At 48.0% G+C, this 22,557-nt stretch overlaps 1 protein-coding gene across 1 annotated transcript; it reads right to left on the minus strand.

Annotated features, from left to right (window-relative positions):
* Positions 1-1,460: 1,460 nt before the first annotated feature.
* LOC108919708 (cAMP-specific 3',5'-cyclic phosphodiesterase 4C-like) lies at positions 1,461-14,060 on the minus strand. The gene is made up of 12 exons (XM_029249579.1): positions 14,049-14,060; positions 13,719-13,768; positions 13,494-13,606; positions 12,839-12,932; positions 10,000-10,154; positions 8,978-9,076; positions 8,461-8,625; positions 7,889-7,988; positions 7,352-7,506; positions 7,078-7,200; positions 6,386-6,568; positions 1,461-2,294 (listed from the first exon to the last, which is right to left on the minus strand). Exons 2-12 carry the CDS (start codon positions 13,750-13,752, stop codon positions 1,638-1,640), a joined length of 1,878 nt encoding a protein of 625 aa, XP_029105412.1. The 5' UTR covers positions 13,753-13,768; positions 14,049-14,060; the 3' UTR covers positions 1,461-1,637.
* Between the last annotated feature and the right edge of the window lie 8,497 nt (positions 14,061-22,557).

Here is a 22,557-nt window from a genome sequence, read left to right on the forward strand (position 1 = left end):
CAAAAGAACAAGCTCATAGGTGCAGCTAACAGATACGAGGTTCTCACAGGGCAGCAACACTCTGACAGCGTGAGGAGCTCGGTGGTGACGGAGGCCCTCTGAGTCACTGTCCCACCAGATCAAGAGCAGCTCATAACTTAGCATTATACTGTGAACAGCTACCGCTAGTAACAGAAATACAAATCACTGGAGTCTGTATTCAAACATTTTATTAAATGTTTTATTTTAAAAGAACATGTTGATCCAAAATTTGCCAAAAGTGTTTTAAAAGGCCCATCAGAATGCATTTCACAATGTGGAGAAGAGCTGGGTAATCTGCAGAATAAAATGAAATCAAAAGATTGTAGGCAATGTCCTTAGCAACGTCAAAGTTGACGTTGAACTGCTCCACAAATGGAAACATCAGAGAGTCTTTCACGTTTTAAATTGGTAATCCCTTGGTTCCCTGGGTTATATATTTCTAACTGATAACAGTATTTGATTGTAAACAATCATTTAAAGTAGTAATGATCAATTCACGTGTGTTATTTCTAGAATCAATGAAAAAATACAAGACCTGGAAACCCTGGACCAGCGGTAAACAGCCATTTCAGAGGTGGTCTCGCTTTATATTTGTTACATAGTCGCTGTATTAAATGATCAAAAAGAGTATTCTCAGTTTTTGCATGTAGAAAATGTGAATTTCCCAGTCCTGTGATGCTTGGATATTTATAAAATAGATGTTTTAGGCAAGTTTCAAAAATACATATGATATGGTGCAGTTTCAATTTATCTGAGTCCTTATGTAAAAGTTTAAATTTAACCAAGCTATAAAATTTTAAACTTGACATAAACAGTAGGAGGAAAATTATTCTCTATATTACTTTTTGTAGAGACACTTCATGTTGCTTCTTACAAGTGTGACAGTTCCTAAATAAAGACTCATTAACTTATTAAAAAACATTTAATCTTACATTGTCATTTATATTTTTCACATGACATTAACAGTGTATTTATATTGCAAATGACAAAAAATTTTAAACATTTGAAACATTTGAAGAATTCTGTCACAAAGATAAATCTGAGAAAAGACACGGGGCAAGCACAGGTGTGTTTATTCTGCCCAGGGTGCAGGTGAGTGACTCAAAGAAAAGGTGTATAAACTTGTCTCAGTCACCTGCCTTTGGGCCCACAGTGTCACTGTGCTGGAAAAGTGGGACAATTAGCAGATCACAGGACACCAAACTAGTGACAGATTTGTACAAGACAAAGGAAAAACATCTCACATTAGTCCACTACTCTCCCACAATCCATTGCTGCAACAGCTGGAACCACAGCTGGTGGCTCAGGCTTAGAAAAAGACACAGTGCCAGCTTGCATTTATACTTTTCATAAGCGTATATCAATTAACGCAAGTAAACAGAGTGGGACTGCTGCCACTCTTCCTACCATTCTCCCTTTTTCTTCAATGCACTGTTTTTATCCATCTCAGCATAAAATTCAGGCTCAGGGTCCTGTGGTTTGCCTTGGAGAGGAATTGCTCATAAAGCAACTTTTATACACAGTTTCTCAAAAACTCTGGAAGGACAAAAACTACTCCATCCTCCTTCACTGTCACTGTGTTCTAATTCAATTCATCTTTCTGCTCTTTAAGTATTCTATCCAACATCATCAGTCTCCTCTGTTTCCTCTTGGTCCTCTGTCTCCTCTTGTACTTCATTCCCTTCAGCTTCCTCCTTGAGCTCCTTCTCTCTCTCTCTTTCTTCCTCTTCATTAATCTCCTCTGTTTCCACCTCCTGGTTCTCCTCCATCTCCCGTTGCCCTTCATTCCCCTCAGTTTCCTCCTCCTGGTTCTCTTCTCTTTCCTCTTCCCCTTTAATTGCCCCTGTTTCCTCCTCTTGGTCTTCCTCTGTTTTGTGTTCCCCTTCATTTCCCTCTATTACCTCCTCTGTCTCTTTTTGCAACTCAGTGTTTTCCTCAGTTGTATCCTCTGTTTTCTTCTCTGTATCCTCCCCCTCTTCATTTCTGTCTTTCATTTCCACATCTTCTTCATTCTCTGTCTCATCCAGTCCCCCATCATCCTTCTCTCCACACCTCTCCTGGATTAGGTCCTGGCCATCTCCTTCGATATTTGGATGAAACTGGAAATGGTCCACATCATCCTGCTCAGCTGGTGGGGATGGACTCTGCGGCATTATGCTGTGGTACCAGTCTCTGTTGTCCTCTAGCGTGTCCAGCATTTCCTGTGCATCTGGGTGCACCAGATCTCCCCATGTCTCCCAAAGCGGGTGCACAATGTAGTCAATGAAGCCCACCTGTATCACAAACACAGAATCCTGTCACTGAAACCGGCCTGCACTTTAAACATAGACATCTGTCAGTGATAGCCACTGACACCACAACACACACTTGTTAAAATACTTTCTGAAACATTAAGACCTCTGCACAAATATACTATAACACTATATAGTTATATAACATATAACGCTACATAATAGACATTGGAAGTCGCTTTGGAGAAAAGCGTCTGCTAAATAAATAAATGTGAATGTAAATGGTCTCAAGGTCATAATAAAGACCACCCAGCAGCATCTCTACTGCCTGCAAAGCTTGAGAAAAGCCCATCTCCCACCCCCCATCCTCACCACATTTCAGCAGGACTGAAGTCAGGACCTGGCCAGTCTACAGTGAAAGATTTCTTCTGTGTAAACCGCTCTGTCATTGATTTACACCTCTTTGAAGTTGTCACACTGCTAACTTCTTCAGAGCTTCAGACACACAGACATATTATTGGATGTTATCCTTCAGTCCATTTCCTGATATAACTTGGAAGTCATTGTTCTCTCGATAACTGTAAGTCTTCAAAGTCCAAAGGCAGAAAAGCAGCCCCACACCATGATACTCCCACCACCGTGCTTCACAACATGTATGAAGTTTTTGAGTTTATCTGCTGCGTTTTCTTTTCTCCAAACAACCTTGTTAAACTCTAACCTCGTATTTCCACAAATAATTTTTCCAGTAATATTGTTAAATATCCTACTGGTCTTTTGCAAACTTGAGATGACAGCAATGTGTTTCTGGAGGGCAGTGGTTTTCCTGTGCAGCACCCTCTCATGAACGCCATTCTTTTTCAGTTTTTTCTTACTGTAAATCGATGCAGAGGTTATCAAGTACAAGTGATGCCTGTAGATCATTAGCTGTCACTCTAGGGTCCCTTGTCACCTCTGTGTATATTTTATTTCAGTAAGCTTTCTAGGACAACAGCTCCAAGAGAGAGCTGCAACAGCACTCATCCATCCATCCATCCACCTTCCTCCGCTTTATCCGGGGCCGGGTCGTGGGGGCAGCAGTCCGAGCAGAGTACTCCAGACTTCCCTCTCCCCGCACACCTCCTCCAGTTCCTCTGGGGGAACCCCAAGGCGTTCCCAGGCCAGCCGGGAGACATAGTCTCTCCAACGTGTCCTGGGTCTGCCCCGAGGCCTCCTCCCAGTGGGACAAGCCCGGAACACCTCCCCAGGGAGGTGTCCAGGAGGCATCCGGAACAGATGCCCGAGCCACCTCAACTGGCTCCTCTCGATGCGGAGGAGCAGCGGCTCTACTCCGAGCTCCTCCCGGGTGACTGAGCTCCTCACCCTATCCCTAAGGGTGCGCCCAGCCACTCTGCGGAGGAAACTCATTTCTGCCGCTTGTATCCGCGATCTCATTCTTTCGGTCATGATCCAGAGTTCATGACCATAGGTGAGGGTAGGAACGTAGATCGACCGGTAAATTGAGAGCTTCGCCTTACGACTCAGCTCCCTCTTCACCACAACAGACCGGTACAATGACCGCATTACTGCGGACGCCGCACCGATCCGTCTGTCGACCTGCCGCTCCATTTTTCCCTCACTCGTGAACAAGACCCCAAGATACTTAAACTCCTCCACCTGAGGGAGCAACTCCCCCCTAACCCGGAGGGAGCAATCCACCTTTTTCCGACTGAGAACCATGGCCTCGGATTTGGAGGTGCTGATTCTCATCCCCGCCGCTTCGCACTCGGCTGCAAACCTCCCCAGTGCACGCTGCAAGTCTTGACTTGATGAAGCCAACAGGACCACATCGTCCGCAAAAAGCAGAGACGAGATCTCGCGGCCACCAAAGCAGACACCCTCCGTTCCCTGACTGCGCCTAGAAATTCTGTCCATAAAGATAATGAACAGAATCGGTGACAAAGGGCAGCCCTGGCGGAGTCCAACATGCACCGGGAAAAGGTCTGACTTACTGCCGGCAATGCGAACCAAGCTCCTGCTCCGGTCATACAGGGAACGAACAGCCCGTAGCAACGAGCCCCGAACCCCATAATCCCGAAGTACCCCCCACAGGATGCCACGAGGGACACGGTCGAATGCCTTCTCCAGGTCCACAAAACACATATGGACTGGTTGGGCGAACTCCCACGAACCCTCCAGCACCCTAGTGAGGGTATAGAGCTGGTCCAGTGTTCCACGGCCAGGGCGAAAACCGCATTGCTCCTCCTGGATCCGAGGTTCGACTATCGGTCGGATTCTCCTTTCCAGTACTCTGGCATAGACTTTCCCAGGGAGGCTAAGGAGTGTGATCCCCCTGTAGTTGGAACACAATCTCCGGTCCCCCTTCTTAAAAAGAGGGACCACCACCCCGGTCTGCCAGTCCAGAGGCACCGTTCCCGAACTCCACGCGATGCTGCAGAGGCGTGTCAGCCAAGACAGCCCCACAACATCCAGAGACTTGAGAAACTCGGGGCGGATCTCATCCACCCCCGGAGCCTTGCCACCGAGGAGTTTTTTGACTACCTCAGCAACTTCAGCCAGGGTAATGGACGAGTCCCCCCCCGAGTCCCCAGCCTCAGCTTCCTCTACGGAAGGCGTGTCGGAGGGATTGAGGAGATCCTCAAAGTACTCCTTCCACCGCCCGAGAACATCCTCAGCTGAGGTCAGCAGCGCACCACTTCCACTGTAAACAGTGTTCGTGGAACACCGCTTCCCCCCTCTGAGTCGCCGGACGGTTTGCCAGAATCTCTTTGAGGCCGACCGAAAGTCTTCCTCCATGGCCTCACCGAACTCCTCCCAAGCCCGAGTTTTTGCCGCGGCGACTGCCAGGGCCGCGCTCCGTTTGGCCCGTCGGTACCTGTCAGCTGCTTCAGGAGTCCCATGAGCCAGCCAGGCCCGATAGAACTCCTTCTTCAGCTTGACGGCATCCCTTACTTCCGGTGTCCACCACCGTGTTCGGGGATTGCCGCCGCGACAGGCACCGGAGACCTTATGGCCGCAGCTCCGAACCGCCGCACCGACAATGGAGGAGCGGAACATAGTCCATTCGGACTCAATTACTTCTATTTGTGCCTGACTGGACTGATGGAGGCTCAGGTCTTTATAAATATTTCTGTAGCCCATTCCAATTTTATGAGCTGCAATAATTCTTCTTTTGAGGTCCTCTGAAATTTTTTTTGATCTGGTCATGTTACACTTCAACTGGTCTTTGTTATGAAGGCCAGGTAGCCAAACTGAAGAAACAGGTCACCTCAGACACACATACCTGAATGGCATCTCACTAACTGGAAACCCTGACTTTAATTACTGTGTTTGCTAGAGGTTCGTATACTTTTTCCCCTCCTTGATCTTGAATATTTAAATAATTTGAATTACACACACACACACAGACTGAAACCGCTTGTCCCAAGCGGGGTCGCGGCAAGCTGGAGCCTAACCCGGCAACACAGGGTGGAGGGGAAACACCCAGGACGGCACACCAGTCTGTCACAAGACACCCAAACCCTAGACCCACCAGAGTAAGCACAGGACAAACCCACTGCACCACCGCACTCCCCACTAATTTGAATTATACATACATACATACATACATTTTCTGAACCGCTTGTCCCATACGGGGTCGCGGGGAACCGGAGCCTACCCAGCAACACAGGGCGTAGGGCTAGAGGGGGAGGGGACACACCCAGGACGGGACGCCAGTCCATCACAAGGCACCCCAAGTGGGACTCGAACCCCAGACCCACTCGAGAGCAGGACCCAGTCCAACCCACTGCGCCACCGCGCCCCCATGGCTAATTTGAATTATAATAATGTAAATTGTTTTCAGTGTTATTTTTATTCATTATAACTTATATGAATATCAATCATATTTTAGAAGCCATTCATGTGAAATTTTCAAGAAATCCATAGGACTGTGAACTTCTTCCCACAACTGTACATAAATCCGTAAGTGAACCATACCTCTACCACCAACACAAAGAAAACAATGAAACTCATAAAAGCACAAAGACACAAACATACCTGTAAACAAAACCAGCCCACGTCACAGCAGAAATGCATCCGTCAGTACAGTTTGCCTGCAATACACACACGCACACACACACACACCCTGTTTGTACCTGACTCTTCTCCACAGATGCAGTGTGTCTATCACACATAGCACTGATCTCCATGCCGCGTTCACGCTCCTTGTCCCCCTGTCTGAAGAATTCTTCCATGATACGTTCGGTCCACTGGCAGTACACAGCCAGTGGCTTCGTGGGATTGCTGAGGTCTGCACAGTGCACCATGATCCTCAGTACCTGCAGTAAGACCCCCCCACAGGATCCCGGTGGTTACTACAGCCTTATACACATTAACCCTAATACAGACACACACTCATACAAGACCATAGCAGTTATTGTGATTTACATATATATAAATATAGAAACATGAAATGTCTGAATGACTTTTATACACATACCAAGAGCAGAATGGTTACTTCAGTCTTATAACAGTTTTGAAGTTGTTTCATTCAGTTCCATTCCGTCCAATTCAATGTATTTTTATAGAGTGCTCTTCTCATCATAGAGCACTGAACAAAGTTTCAAGTCAAGAAACAATACAGTAGAATAGGAAAAACTGTAGCTAACTCTTTGGAAGAACCAGCTAGCAGCTGAGGAGCAGAAAACAAAAAAAAGCTCCCATTGCAAAGAAGGGGATGCCAAAAGGTGCCATCCACACATAGAGCACACTCAAGATGTTACAGCATAGAAGCCCCTACTCATTCTCTGTGGTTAGTATAGTCCTCAGTCGACTCATCTATTCTTACCTCTATGCGGTCAGTGTAATGGTCCAGTAACAGCACTCCTGAACTTGTCACCTTTTTAGTCTCTACCATTGTTTTCAGATTGGCTAACAGACTCATGTGTTTAGACATATCAGTTGCTAGGACCTACATGGGGAGCAGAAAATGACAGTTTTTCAATTAATTGAACCAGAAGATAATCCAAACCAGCATTTACAAATGTTTTCATGAATATGTCAGTGCCCTCTGCCTTCCTTTGCTGGGATGTTGGAGAGTCTGTGTGACTGCAGGGCCCCACCATGTCAATGACCATCCTGCGCAAGCTTTGCCGTTGTCTCTTGCTCAGATTCTGAAAGATGTCACAGTTCTCCTCGTACAGAAGCTTGAAGCCCACTGCAAGGTGGTGGTTCTCCAGAACTGACTCGTCATTGTACATCAGGGCCAGTTCAGAATCTGGGGAAAAAAAAAACATAAGTAGCAGAACCTTGACTTTATGCCTGGTCTCCTAAGACATGATATGCTGTTGGGTTCTGTGCTATGTGTTTTGGTGAAATGAGTTGGGTGTCCATTGCTTTATTCCCTGTTCCACCAATCTTTCAGTAGTGTGAGTCCACGTCTGTGGTTTGTTAGACTCATGCATTTTTCAGGTGCGATTAAAGCCTTCGCCAAGTTTTGGTTTGATACGATGTATTGTCAGCAGTCCTTGCTTGTAATTTACAGTATATGTTACAAGAAAGTCGTGCCCAGAGTCCAGTATCGCACTGCTGTTGCGTTGATTTGTTGTGCTCTGTTTATGCACATTGTAGAGTTACACTTTTCTACTGCAGTGACTCACTAGTGTTGATGAGGAACTGGTTAGAGACTCCAGGGTGATCCACATCATGAATGGCAGCTGCAAAGAGAGCAGCGAGAATCTCGAGATCAGTAAAGACTGCCTAACAAAGAGGGGGGGAGAGAGAGAGAGAAAGAGAGAGCAAAACACATTCACACATGTTCGTTCAGGGGGTCCTCTTTAAAAGAAGCACCAACATGGCATGTGCCTGCAGGTCCTTCCTGGTGGGTGTTTCGGTTCTTCATGAGAAGCTATTGGTCTGCTAACGACTCTAGTGGAAAAAAAACTAGAAGTGTGTGATACCGCACAGACTGCAGGCAGAGTGTTTGCCCCAGCAGAAATCACGAAAGAAAGGACATCAGGTGGTGTAGCGGACATCACTGTCCACGGCGGATTGTCCCTACTGTAGTGCTCTAGACAGCCATAGAAGAATAAGGTGTCCACCCGTCACATCTGGACACTCGTGAGATAAAAAAGGAGCTTGCTGTGTAAAGGCACATATTGCTGTTGTGTGGTGCTGGAAAGCGTTTTTGTCCAACATTAGAATATTAACATTTAATGAGATGTTTGCTCACTCTGAGGGCAGGCGTGGAGAGCAGGACATGAGTGGACTGCGTAACATCGGCTGCATGCAGACTGTTGTGGTAGGACACACTCGCATGGTAGTGGTCCTCTAGGGTCATCACATAGGCCATCAATGTGTCCTCTGGCATTCGGAAGGTCTTCATGAGATCCCTTTCCTTCTCACAGCCATGCAAACACACACAGAGCCACGTAAACTTGGCCAAGGTCCATTGAAGATGTTGGAATGAAACATATGACTGCAATCCCAAAGGTCCGAAGGAGCTCCTTCTCATCCTGCTCTCTCTGAAGTACTGACTTTGACAGTGAGTCAGTTTATATATTGAACATAAAATGAAGTACATCAGCACAGACAAGCAAATGCTGATAAAACTAACTGGCAATTGAAAAATAGAAAATAAATCAATAATAATACATAGAAAATTTTAGCTGGAGCAGATGGACATCCATTCAAGTTGACTTGAGGCCTGCCTTTGACTGGTCATCTTGCAAATCTCCACACACACCTACCTGGAAGATGGCAAACATAATGCAGCTAAGTGGCCGGTTACAGGACAGCTGAGCCACAGTGAAAATGCTGAAGTTCCATTTATCCAGATTTTCCAGTTCCTGGAGAAGTTAGAAAAGTGTCACTTCCATCCATCCATCTTCTTCCGCTATCCGGGGCCAGGTCGCGGGGGCAGCAGTCCGAGCAGAGTCCTCCAGACTTCCCTCTCCCCGCACACCTCCTCCAGTTCCTCTGGGGAAACCCCAAGGCGTTCCCAGGTCAGCCGGGAGACATAGTCTCTCCAACGTGTCCTGGGTCTGCCCCGAGGCCTCCTCCCAGCGGGACAAGCCCGGAACACCTCCCCAGGGAGGCGTCCAGGAGGCATCCGGAACAGATGCCCGAGCCACCTCAACTGGCTCCTCTCGATGCGGAGGAGCAGCGGCTCTACTCCGAGCTCCTCCCGGGTGACTGAGCTGAAAGTGTCACTTGTCACCACTATTTAAAAACTCCAAGTATCACCTAAGGGGATGATGAAACAGGGAAGTGTCACAATAACAGACGGCCACGGATGACTCGCATCGGCTTCACCTCCATCAGTGCAGCCACAGCAAGTAGTGCAACGAAAGATGTGCCAAGTTACAAGAGAAGTCTGCAGATGTTCTATCCTTCTGCGAAGGAGGAATTTGAAAGAATAATGCAAGTGTGAGAAACAGGAGTCACAGAGTGAACGTAATAGTCCCACAGAACCCGAAGACTGTGTTCGTCTGTGTTAAAGCACAATAAATTGAAATTAGAGAAAGATCAACGTGCTCACCAAGTTTGACACACACACACACACACACACACCCACACACACACACACACACACACACCCCTTATCCTCCAGGTGGATGCACTTTAGTACTGTCATGATACTGGACTTAATACGTCTCAGTGCCTGTGTGTGTACTCATGTGTAGTGGTATCCGTCTCTGTGAATAACAGTGTGCATGAGCACCTACCTGTGTGTGTTATTTAGTAGTGACACGTGAATGTTGGAGCTCACCTGGGCCAGCACATCTTCATGCTCGGTGTGGACCCCAAATCGAGGCAGAGTTGTCCTGGAGTCTTCGGACAAAACCCCAACTCCACTGGTCTGACATGGTGCTGAGTTCTGCTCCTTCTGGTTGGGGGGCAGGAGCTCCACCTCATTTTGCTTGTCTGAGGGAAATCACATGTATCTGTACCTTTTCTGCAAATAGTGACACCAAGCAGACAGGTATGGGTGCGTAGGGTCGGTAGAGGCGGAGAGGCGTGGGTACGTAGGGTCGGTAGAGGCGGGCAGGCGTGGGGACGTAGGTTCTGCACAGGCGGACCGGCGTGGGGACGTAGGGTTGGCACAGGGGCACAGGCGTGGGTACGTAAGGTCGGTAGAGGCGGACAGGAGTGGGTACGTAGGGTCGGTAGAGGTGTACAGGAGTGGGTACGTAGGGTCGGTAGAGGTGTACAGGCGTGGGTACGTAGGGTCGGTAGAGGTGTACAGGTGTGGGTACGTAAGGTCGGTAGAGGCGGATAGGTGTGGTTACGTAGGGCCGGTAGAGGCGGACAGGCGTGGGTACGTAGGGTCGGTAGAGGCGGACAGGCGTGGGGACGTAGGTTCTGCACAGGTGGACCGGCGTGGGGACGTAGGGTCGGCACAGGGGCACAGGCGTGGGTACGTAAGGTCGGTAGAGGCGGACAGGAGTGGGTACGTAGGGTCGGTAGAGGTGTACAGGTGTGGGTACGTAAGGTCGGTAGAGGCGGACAGGTGTGGTTACGTAGGGCCGGTAGAGGCGGACAGGTGTGGTTACGTAGGGCCGGTAGAGGCGGATAGGTGTGGTTACGTAGGGCCGGTAGAGGCGGACAGGCGTGGGTACGTAGGGTCGGTAGAGGCGGACAGGCGTGGGGACGTAGGTTCTGCACAGGCGGACCGGCGTGGGGACGTAGGGTCGGCACAGGGGCACAGGCGTGGGTACGTAAGGTCGGTAGAGGCGGACAGGAGTGGGTACGTAGGGTCGGTAGAGGTGTACAGGTGTGGGTACGTAAGGTCGGTAGAGGCGGACAGGTGTGGTTACGTAGGGCCGGTAGAGGCGGATAGGTGTGGTTACGTAGGGCCGGTAGAGGCGGATAGGTGTGGTTACGTAGGGCCGTTAGAGGCGGACAGGCGTGGGTACGTAGGGTCGGTAGAGGCGGACAGGTGTGGTTACGTAGGGCCGGTAGAGGCGGATAGGTGTGGTTACGTAGGGCCGGTAGAGGCGGACAGGCGTGGGTACGTAGGGTCGGTAGAGGCGGACAGGCGTGGGGACGTAGGTTCTGCACAGGCGGACCGGCGTGGGGACGTAGGGTCGGCACAGGGGCACAGGCGTGGGTACGTAAGGTCGGTAGAGGCGGACAGGAGTGGGTACGTAGGGTCGGTAGAGGTGTACAGGTGTGGGTACGTAAGGTCGGTAGAGGCGGACAGGTGTGGTTACGTAGGGCCGGTAGAGGCGGATAGGTGTGGTTACGTAGGGCCGGTAGAGGCGGACAGGCGTGGGTACGTAGGGTCGGTAGAGGCGGACAGGCGTGGGGACGTAGGTTCTGCACAGGCGGACCGGCGTGGGGACGTAGGGTCGGCACAGGGGCACAGGCGTGGGTACGTAAGGTCGGTAGAGGCGGACAGGAGTGGGTACGTAGGGTCGGTAGAGGTGTACAGGTGTGGGTACGTAAGGTCGGTAGAGGCGGACAGGTGTGGTTACGTAGGGCCGGTAGAGGCGGATAGGTGTGGTTACGTAGGGCCGGTAGAGGCGGATAGGTGTGGTTACGTAGGGCCGGTAGAGGCGGACAGGCGTGGGTACGTAGGGTCGGTAGAGGCGGACAGGTGTGGTTACGTAGGGCCGGTAGAGGCGGATAGGTGTGGTTACGTAGGGCCGGTAGAGGCGGACAGGCGTGGGTACGTAGGGTCGGTAGAGGCGGACAGGCGTGGGGACGTAGGTTCTGCACAGGCGGACCGGCGTGGGGACGTAGGGTCGGCACAGGGGCACAGGCGTGGGTACGTAAGGTCGGTAGAGGCGGACAGGAGTGGGTACGTAGGGTCGGTAGAGGTGTACAGGTGTGGGTACGTAGGGCCGGTAGAGGCGGATAGGTGTGGTTACGTAGGGCCGGTAGAGGCGGACAGGCGTGGGTACGTAGGGTCGGTAGAGGCGGACAGGCGTGGGGACGTAGGTTCTGCACAGGCGGACCGGCGTGGGGACGTAGGGTCGGCACAGGGGCACAGGCGTGGGTACGTAAGGTCGGTAGAGGCGGACAGGAGTGGGTACGTAGGGTCGGTAGAGGTGTACAGGTGTGGGTACGTAAGGTCGGTAGAGGCGGACAGGTGTGGTTACGTAGGGCCGGTAGAGGCGGATAGGTGTGGTTACGTAGGGCCGGTAGAGGCAGACAGGTATGAGTACGTAGGGTCAGTAGAGGTTGTCACACGCACACACCCAGTTTCAGTAAGGTGTGTTTTTTTATAGTTTTATTTTTTAAACTTTCAGTGGAGCATTGAACCACGCGGCATAAAAAGTCAGTTAAGGAACGTTTGTTTTCATCACAGGAAGAGGAAACGCAGGAGGAATGATCCACGGAGGTAGTACCAATTGAATCTCTGGAAAGTCACGCATTTGTAGTAAAATTAGTTTTCATTGCATTCAGTGTTCAGAAGAAAAGCAGAATATATAAAAATGTAACTGATCAGAAGATATTAGCCGTGATATTAGATATTAACTGCTATAAAAATGAAAGGGTGTGTGTTTGAGTGTGTAAATATAAGCAGACAGGCGAGTAGCTTTCAGGCACAGGTGGGCTTGGTGTCACAGGAGTCCTTGTCCAAGTGCAGCAGCTGCACTCACCCAGGAATGTGCTGGAAATGTATTCGGACACCTGGACTCCAGAGCGACTCATCTCAGACAGGTGGGAGAGCTCTCGGTTCAGCATCCGCTTAAACTGTGGGCGGAGTCAATCAGGATGAGAGCGTGTGTTTGTTTTGTGCTCCTTCTCTCACAGTGAATACACACACACACACACACACACACACACACACACACACAGCCCTGTGAAGTCCATTGTTCATGCTCATCCTCACAGACCCACAGCGTTTCATAACCAGTCTCCATGGCAACAAAAAAGGTTTCCCTGGCAACCGAATCTTCACATTGTTCAGGATCAGTGTTGGTGTTTCGGAAAAACACCACAGTGGTGAGCAGATGGAGAGACGTGACATACATCCTACAGCAGTGAGACTCGGAGAGAGACACCACACACGGTAGCACTCAGCGGGCGTCTCTAAGAAAGTGCACAAAGAGTGCCCAGCTGGACAGCAGCGGGAAACGCACCACACACAGCTGGGTGTTAATCTAAGTGACGCTATGCACAGATGGGGGGGCAGTCTGAGTGAGAAAACACACACAGTGGAAGGATGACCGCAGGTCACGTTGTCACACACTCTCACATGGTGGTTGTCGGTGCCACGGTACGAGTGTCAGTCAGCACAGGTGAGATCTGCACCTTGGTCGAGGCCACGTTGCTGACGGAGCGGTGCGTTTCGATGGTCTCCAGCTGGTCCAAGCACCAGTCCAGCTCCTCCAAGGTCTCGCGAGCCAGCTGCTGGTAGGTCTCCTCTGTGAGGTCACATGAAGGCAACATCAAGGTCACATGACTGTGCTGATGTTTGTGCGTGGATGAGTGCGAGTGTGAATGTGAGTGATGCAAAGGGTATCGAACTAAACGTACCGGAGAGCACTGTCCTGGGAGTGGTTTGCTGCATTCCCAGTGGAGACCTCCTGCATGTTACAACAGGGATACGTGAACAGCGCCACCTACTGGCCATTGTGGGGAATGTAACATTATTTTGAGGCCGATGGAAAAAAGGCTTCACCACGTTCGAGGAAGCACACAAAGCATCATACTTTCACAGTTCAGTGACACAATGCTACTCACACACACTCTGTCAAACACGCTCTCACACACTCACAGACTGTCACAGACGAGGTGGTAACATGGTTTTCATTGACTGCAGTGACAGTTTGGATTGGCAGGTTTCACCGAAAGCAAGACACTGACTTGACCGTGGGTGATGAGGGCAAAGTTGCTTCTTACAGATCGCAGACTTGCCAGAACCTGGAAAGAGAGGAGAGCCCGATGAGTGATTGTGAGCGATGCTCTAGGCTGGATGAGTCGTCCTCAGGGGTAAACCCAGCTGGAATTCAGGGCTCAAGAACCGAGGGACTCGGATCACCAACTCCGTGTGCAAAACAGCCTCACCTGAGCAAAAGGGGGGACAATGAAGTCTTCTGTGAGCCTGAGGAGAGGAACGACAAGGACGTAAAAGTCAAGCGTGCTAGCAACAATTAGTGAATAAAACAAAGTACATAAAATTTCCTCCCACAGTGCAAAGACATTCTGTTCAGCTGAGCTGGGAACTACAAACTGACCTTTCTGAACATCAGCGCATGTGTGAGAAACGTCCAAAGAAAGGTCAGGAATGAGGAAGGTGATGGCATGTGAAGGTACAAACAATGGGACTTCAAAGTCACAGTGAATGAAACACGCAGTATTGGAGGAGAAGTGATTACTAAGCATTTTACGCACAGGCTCCTCAGGTTTTGGATGTCTGAGCCACAAATTGCTAAAGGCAAAAACATCTTCCAGTTTATTTGTGATTGCACTTTTCTTTAACTCTTTTTTAAAAACATCTGTGGAGGAACAAATATGACCTGCATTTACCCTCTGAGCTGAGAGATGGCAGTAAAGAGCAGCCAAATGGAAGAGGAGTGTGGGACCACCTGAATTCAGCTCACTTCCACAGTGTTTACAGCTCCTGCCTGGGGATCCTGAGTGTCAGCGATCAACAGCAAGATGAGGAACGCTACGTACGCTTATGGGATCAATCAATCAGTCATTACCTGGCATTCAATGGGAACTTGTGGAGGTCACATATTTTTTTTACATTTATTCAGTTAGCAGACACTTTTCTCCAAGGCGACGTACATCCCAGCGAAAATACAATGTGTTCATTACATTAGGAGAAAGAGACGCGTGATTCTTAAGTACAGTTAGTTTGTTTCTTTCCACCATATGAACCAATGTTCAGTCATATTTTGAGTCATTGTTAAATTCTGCAACAGAGTGTCATCACATGCAGAGTGTACCCTGCCTAGCCTTGGGCTCTGTGTTTCTGGAACAGGCTCTGGACCACCAGGACCCCAAACTGGCCAAGTGGTTAACAACAGGAAAGGTGAAGTGGATCATTTTTCAGTTGGAACACAGCTTGAAGTCCATCCAAGATGCCATTCACCAACATTATAATTACTTGTTAAACACTGGCTTACAAATTGTTATGTTCTAGAATGCCCAGGAGGGGTGGGCTACCACTGGCCCATGGACCCCCAGAGGTTTTTTTCTCCCTCAACTTTCAGTTGGGAGTTTTTGTTCCTTTCCCCGGTGGCCGGTAGGTATACTTATAGCTCTATAATAAGTTCTTCATTATGGCAGCCATTAGTTGACCGTCTTCTTTGTTTGTATCTGTTTTTCTTGCCTCATGTCTGTGTTAAAGCGCTCTGTCTCACTGCATGAGAAGAGCGCTTTATAAAAAAATAAAATAATAATAAAAATACTAATGTCTCTAAAGGTTTTTTTTTTAACCTATTATAGCTATCTGAGACATTTACAGAAACCAATCAGCAAATCAATCAAGTGACACCTCAATAACAATTAACCTTCCATGGATTGTGACTCGGTGGTGAAAAATGACTTTGGACTTACAAACAAAAAAGACTTCCGAACACACATGGAGCCCCAGTTGTGTTTGCAGCTGTGAGTTCCGAGGACTAGTCAGTGAGCTTGTAATACACACAGTGCGTTTAGAGACTGTGCAGAGATATGGAGCGGGAGCCTCTTACCCTTCGCTGGTAAGAGAGGAGTTGCGGGACATGGCCCTGGGAGACGGGTCATAGTCGGAGTCCGAACGGTACAGGAAGGACTCGCTCCGCTGGCTCAGTGGGAAGTAGGGGTGCAGCAGCAGACCTGGACTCGCCTGCGAATCCAGAGGACTCCGTTCTTGGGATGGAACATTGTCCACCTCCAGGCTATGAGAAACACGCAACTTGTGAGACCAGGGAGGGACTAGTGGAAACATTCACCTGGCCAGGTGCACCTCCCGCACAGCTCCTACCTGTCCGAGTCAGCGTGAGCGATGACGATACGCATTCTGCTGTCAGACGATACATTCGGGATGGAACTTACGTCGAACAGGGACTCGATTCTTTCGAAAGACGCCGTCTCGGCTACCGGTGTTCGACTCCTCGCTCTGGACGCTCTGCACGCTCTGCCTCGCTCTCTAAAGGAGAGATGTAACGCTGCACACTGTATGAAGGAGCAGGAACTAACAAAGACAAACTGGGTAAGAAAACTGTTGTGTTGATGCTCTCATACACAAGTAGAGACCGAAACAGGGCACGGTGACCCAAAGCTGGAGACAAAAAAAATAACGCATTTGCGTCAAGTGCGGAAAACAGAATAAGGTTCACATGTTTGCAAAATCCCCAGAAAAGAAGAAGCCCAAGAAAGAGGAAAGATCCAGCCCTAACCATAGCTCTAGCCATAACCTTAGCTCCAATCCCAACCCTAGCTCCAACCCTAACTGTCACATCCTGAGTTGTGACAGGCATGCTGGTAGTAAAGAATCAGTAAGATGCTAGCAAAAATTTGTTCAATGAAGTACTGAATCATGTTGTTGCTGCTACCTGTTCACATGCATTTCACTTTGTACTGTTGTACTGTTTGTTTTGGTCCAGTATTTCACTTAACATTTTCTGTTTGAACCAGGTTGGGTGTTGGGAAAGGCTTACCGGTATCCGTTTGTCATTAACTATTAACATTTCCTTAATTAAAATATGACAAGTACATGCATGTGGTTGTTAAAAGTAAAGACATTTACTGCAGTTTTCAAGGATCATTTTTGTAGTTTCTTTGCTTACCATTCAGCAGTTGAACATCTTTGTTGTGCTGGTTAGCCTGTATTGCAAACCAGATGAACTGAATCACTCAGGGTATTTCTAGGTAGGAGTCCTTGGGCACAACCAACTTGACAGGGGTGATTTACTGTGTAATGGGATAAATGTAGGGGGTGCGGTGGCATGGTGGGTTGGACCACAGTCCTGCTCTCTGGTGGGTCTGGGTTTCGAGTCCCGCTTGGGGTGCCTTGCGACGGACTGGCGTCCCGTCCTGGGTGTGTCCCCTCCGACCTTACGCCCTGTGTTACCGGGTTGGCTCCGCAACCCCGTATGGGACAAGCGGTTCTGAGAATGTGTGTGTGTGTGTGTGTGTGTGTGAGTGTGGGATAAATGTTTTATATATTGTAAGATAGGGATATTTATAATAGACAAATGTTTCATATGGTTTGTATGCTTTTGTATTTATGTTGGGTGTTATTTTTGCGGAATATGCATTTTGGAATTAGTTGTTGAGGCTGTTATGGTGTAGCCAGAAGGGCGAAGTTTCTGCTCTAAAGCTTGTATTTGGTCACTAATTAGGAGACTCACGCAGACTCATGCAAACAGGCACTGACTCAGAGAATGGGAGAGCTGTGTATTGCTGTTGGTGTGAGGGGATTAAGCCCATGGCTCATAGGCCTTATTTTATTTTGTAACCCACTGTTTATTTTTGTATTTGGCTGGGGTTAAAGTGTTCTTGAATACCATCTTTTTAATTAGAGAAAAATAAAAATTTTTGGTCCTGCTACTTCGGTTCTCCACTGTTGCTTCCATCCATTGTCCAAACCCTCACACTAACTCCAAACCTAACTATAGCACCAACCCGAAACCTAGCTCCAACCTTTTCCATATCTCCAGCTCTAACCCATGCTCCAACTCTAATCCTATCTCTAGCCCTAGCTCCAGCCCTAACCCAAGCTGCAGCCCAAGCCCAAGCTCCAGCCCTAACCCTAGCTCCAAACCAAACCCCACATCTAACCCTAACCATAGCTCCAACCCCAAAACTAGCCCCAGCCTACACACGACTCGTACACACTCAAAATTTTTTTTTTTCTTAAAAAATTTCCCATCCACAGCCTACCCCTATCCAAGAATACAAACCTGCTCTGGATACCTAAACCCCAACCACATCACAGCACATTCACCACAGAAATTTCAACCTACCTGCAATTCCATACAAGACTCACAAGGGGGGGACATTACTCTGCAGCAAAAAACTAAAAAAATTCTCTGACAACACATGCTCTCCCACAACTGGACACCCCATAAACACACAGACACACATACGTAACGCCTTTACACACCTCCCAGCAACGCTTCATTCACCAGCATCACTCCACCATGCACAAACACACCGAAAACAAAACTGACATGCTAGAACCTGGAAGAGAATTCGTGTTGCCAGAACAACTGAAATACAATTGTGTAAACGAAGTCCATAACTCTCCTCAGCCTAACCTTAACCCTAGCTCCAACCCTAGCCCAAGCTCACACCCAAAGACTTGCTCCAACCCTAGCCCTAGCTCACACCGTAACCCAAGCTCTATGTGTAGCTCCAGCCCTAACCCTAGCTCCAACCCTAGCCCAAGCTCCAACCCTAGCTCCTGCTCTATCCATAGTTCCAACCCTAAAACTAGCTCCAACCCTTCGCCTTCCTCCTACCCTAACCCTAGCTGCAGCCCTATCCCTAACTCCAACTTTAACCCTAGCTCCAAGCCTACCCTAAGCTCCAACCATAACCCTGGCTCCAACCCTACCCCTAGCTCAAACCCTGACCTAAGCTCTAACCCCAGCTCCAGCTGAAACCTTAGCCCCTACCTTAACCATTGCTCCTGCCCTATCCATAGATCCAGCTCTTACCCTAGCTCCAACCCTAACCATAGCTTCATCCATAACCCTTGCTGCAACCCTAAGCCTAGCTCCAACCCTAACCTAAGCTCCAACTATAACCCTTGCTGCAACCCTATGCCTACCTCCAAATAACCCATTTTATTAAACCTTCATCCCCTAACAACATTACGTGACAGACAGTACAAAAAAAACATGGAGGCCTGGATGAAAAGTAACATGTATATACTCCAGGCCCATTATGAAGGCACAATACATACACAAAATCCCATTTCTGACTTAGCCAGGGAGGCAGAATGGGAGGTGGTAGTGAAGTTGGCAAAAAGTAGATATAGACATCAATTAAAAGAAGAAACATTGATCAGAATGAAACATACCCTGGGTCTTAATAAACAAACGGAAAACAGTAAGGAAAAAGACAGGGTCAGAACATTAACCTGTCTGGGGCCGGCAAACAGCCACTGGACATACACACAAGTAACAAACACGGAACAGAACAGAGTAGGAATGGGTAGGACAGGTAAAACAATAGCACAAGTACATAGGGAAGCAGACACACCACCCAGGGCTCCACAGGACAGACAGAGCGGGACAAAAGGAAAAACAAAATAAACAGAAAATGGCTACAGTGAAGTAAATAAACAGAATGACAAAGGGAAGGAGACGGAAGAAACAGGCAAGGGAACGGGAGGAAAGGGACAGAGACGTACAGGACCTATAAGAACCAGCACTAGTGTAGGGTCCCAGGAGGTAGCAATAATTGAGGCCCTCCCGGAGAGCAGAACAGTTGTGGAAAAACAGACAAGCGGGGAGGAAAATAGACAGACTACAGTGGAAAGGACACAGAATTTACTGAAAGTAGAACAGGCCATAGACGGCAGTGCAACACTCAGTACAGAAAGGGGTGTAGAACAGGAGCAAACCGATAACATAAGAAACATGCACAGGAGCCGGAGCCCCCCCTGTCAGTTCGGAGGAGGAATTGGTGCCACAGACTGCAGTAGCACTTCGGAAACCTACACGACACTTGGCCACAGAGAGGAAGATTGCAGAGTGGGAATTACAAACGCCATTTCCAGAAAAGTTGGGACACTTTCTAAAATGCAATAAAAACAAAAATCTGCTATTTGTAAATTCTCTTGAACCTTTGTTTAACTGAAAAAAAAGTACAAAGAAATTTCTTTTAATCTTTTGGCTGACCAGTTTGATTCTATTTTGTAAATATAAGCAAATTTAGAATCTGATGCCATCAACACACTCCAAAAAAGTTGGGACAGAGGCAAAATAAGAGTGAAAGCTTATAGAATATTCAAGTAACACCGTTTTGGAAGATTCCACAATAAGCAGGTGAATTGGTAACTGGTGAGGGTATCGTGATTGGATCTAAGAGGAGCATCCACCAAAGACACAGTCTTTGCAGACAAGGATGGGTCGTGGCTCACCAGTTTGTGCCAAACTTTGTGAGAGAATTGTCAATCAGTTCAAAAAGAACATTTCTCAATGCAGGATTGCAAAGAATTTAGGTCTTTCACCATCTACAGTACATAATATTCATGTAACCATGAAAAGATTTATGGACTCCAGAGAAATTTCAGTGCATAAAGGGCAAGGCGTGACCTTCGAGCCCTTAGATGGCATTGCATGAAAAACCGTCATGCTACTGTGACAAATATAGCCACATGGGCTCGGGAGTATTTCAGCAGACCATTGTCACTTAACACAGTCCGCTGCTGCATTTAGAAATGTAACCTGAAACTCTATTATGCAAGGAAGGCATATATCAGTTCTATGAGGAAACGTTGCCGAGATCTCTGGGGCTGAGCTCATCTCAGATGGACTGAAATGTCGTGGAAATGTGTGCTGTGATCAGATGAGTCCACGTTTCAGCTCGTTTTTGGGAAAAATGGATGTTGAGTTCTCCGTCCCAAAGACAAAAAGAACCATCCAGAGTGTTAGCAGTGAAAGGTGCAAAAGCCAGCATCTGTGATGGTATGGGGGTCCATCAGTGCCCACGGCATGGGTGACTTGCGTATGTGTGAAGGTTAGGCGTATATTGGGATTTTAGAGACATATGCTGCCATCAAGGCAACATCTTTTCCCAGGAAGTCAATGGTTATTTCAGCAAGACAATGCCAGGCCTCATTCTGGACGTGCAACAACAGGGTGGCTTTGTGGACACAGAGTGCATGTGCTTGACTGGCCTGCCAGCAGTCCAGATCTGTCCTATTGAAAATGTATGCCACATCGCAAAGAAGAGAATCAGACAATGACAATCATGGACTGCTGAGCAGCTGAAGTCTTGTATCAAGCAAAAATGGGCAGAAATTCCACTTGCAAAATTGTAACAATTAGTATTCTCAGTTCCCAAGTGATAAAAAAGTGTATTTAAAAAGAAAGGTGATGTAACAGAGTGGTAAACATGCCTCTGTCCCAACTTTTTTGGAGTGTGTTGCAGGCATCAGTTTCTAAATTTGTTTATTTTCAACAAATAGAATTAAGTTCATCAGTGAAAACACTGAAAATCTTTGATTGTCCTTTTGTCTCTTGAATAAAGGTTCAAGTGAATGAACAGATTACAGTTTTTAGTTTTTGTTGCATTTTTAGAAAGTGTCCCAGCGTTTCTGGAAATGGGGTTTGTAGAAGCAAGGGAACCGACCGTAATTATAGGGGATGGAAATATAGGAAGAATTGCAGGCACCACGCCAAACAGGGTTCAGGTAGACCGCTACCCAGAAGCCAACTTCTTTCACATAGCCAAAATATTAGAAAAACAAATGTACACCTTCAAACACAACAGGTAATATTAGCTGTAGGACTTCATAACCATCTGCAACAACCGTACAAGACAGCTATCAAGCAACTACAGCACATGTGGAGGGAGGCAAGGGAAACTTTCTCGAATGCCTCCATACACACGCCCCTGATACAATACTCAGACATGTTACCCAGGTGTCATGCCCCTGGGAATGAGCCAGGCAGCTGCACCTGCATCCACTCAAGAAGACCGGGCATAAAAGGGCTCTGAGTCCACACTCGGGTGTGGATTCTTGCAATCGCCTCGTGCTTTGCCTGTTTCCTGTTCCTGACCCTTGGCCTGTTCTCCTCGACCACAACTTGGATTACCCCATATATGATGTTTGCGCCTCTCAGACCTTCGACTGTCCCCGACCTTGATTTCGCCTTGTCCCTGGAACCTGGTAGCTTGAATAAAAACTCACCCGCACTTGGGTCCTCCACTTACCTGTCTCCAGTGTTCATCCCTGACACCAGGGATCAACAGAACACACTGGATGCCATCAGCAAACACATTGAGCAACACGGGAGTTTGTTACCAATGATCAGCAAACTTCTATTCAAAGTTGACCATATTAACGTAACACGGTGGACAACAGGAACAGCGCATTTGACCGTCGGACACTGGCTGGACCAGTTAAACTTTTAAGGGTGGAGACGTGTGACAAAAACACAAAGCACACCAACATTATCAACTTGTCCAAAACGTTCACCCTGACAAAACCGGAAGAGGAACTTCTGGAGAGAGGCCTCACTTTCATTCCCACACCAGATGGACCAGACTTGGGGGAACTCCACAGGGACATCCATTCATACAACAGAAAATTAAAACTATTAGACTACTTCAATTTCCAACAAAAGAAACAGCTAACTCCATTTACCAAATTATCTAAATGGGAACAAAATTTAAAACAAGTCAGTCCCAATATTCAGAAATT

Source organism: Scleropages formosus, unplaced genomic scaffold (genome assembly GCF_900964775.1).
Source record: "Scleropages formosus unplaced genomic scaffold, fSclFor1.1, whole genome shotgun sequence".
Taxonomy (NCBI): Eukaryota; Metazoa; Chordata; class Actinopteri; order Osteoglossiformes; family Osteoglossidae; genus Scleropages; species Scleropages formosus.

Bases quoted from the DNA above. Each gene is read 5' to 3' on its own strand.
- LOC108919708 (XM_029249579.1), bottom strand. From the start codon at position 13,752: ATGCAGCAAACCACTCCCAGGACAGTGCTCTCCG. The intron at 7,507-7,888 runs GTGAGTCACTGC...TTTTTTCCCCAG, and splicing joins CCAGTTCCTCATCAACACTA to ATTCTGAACTGGCCCTGATG. The intron at 2,295-6,385 runs GTACAAACAGGG...TTTGTGATACAG, and splicing joins CATCTGTGGAGAAGAGTCAG to GTGGGCTTCATTGACTACAT.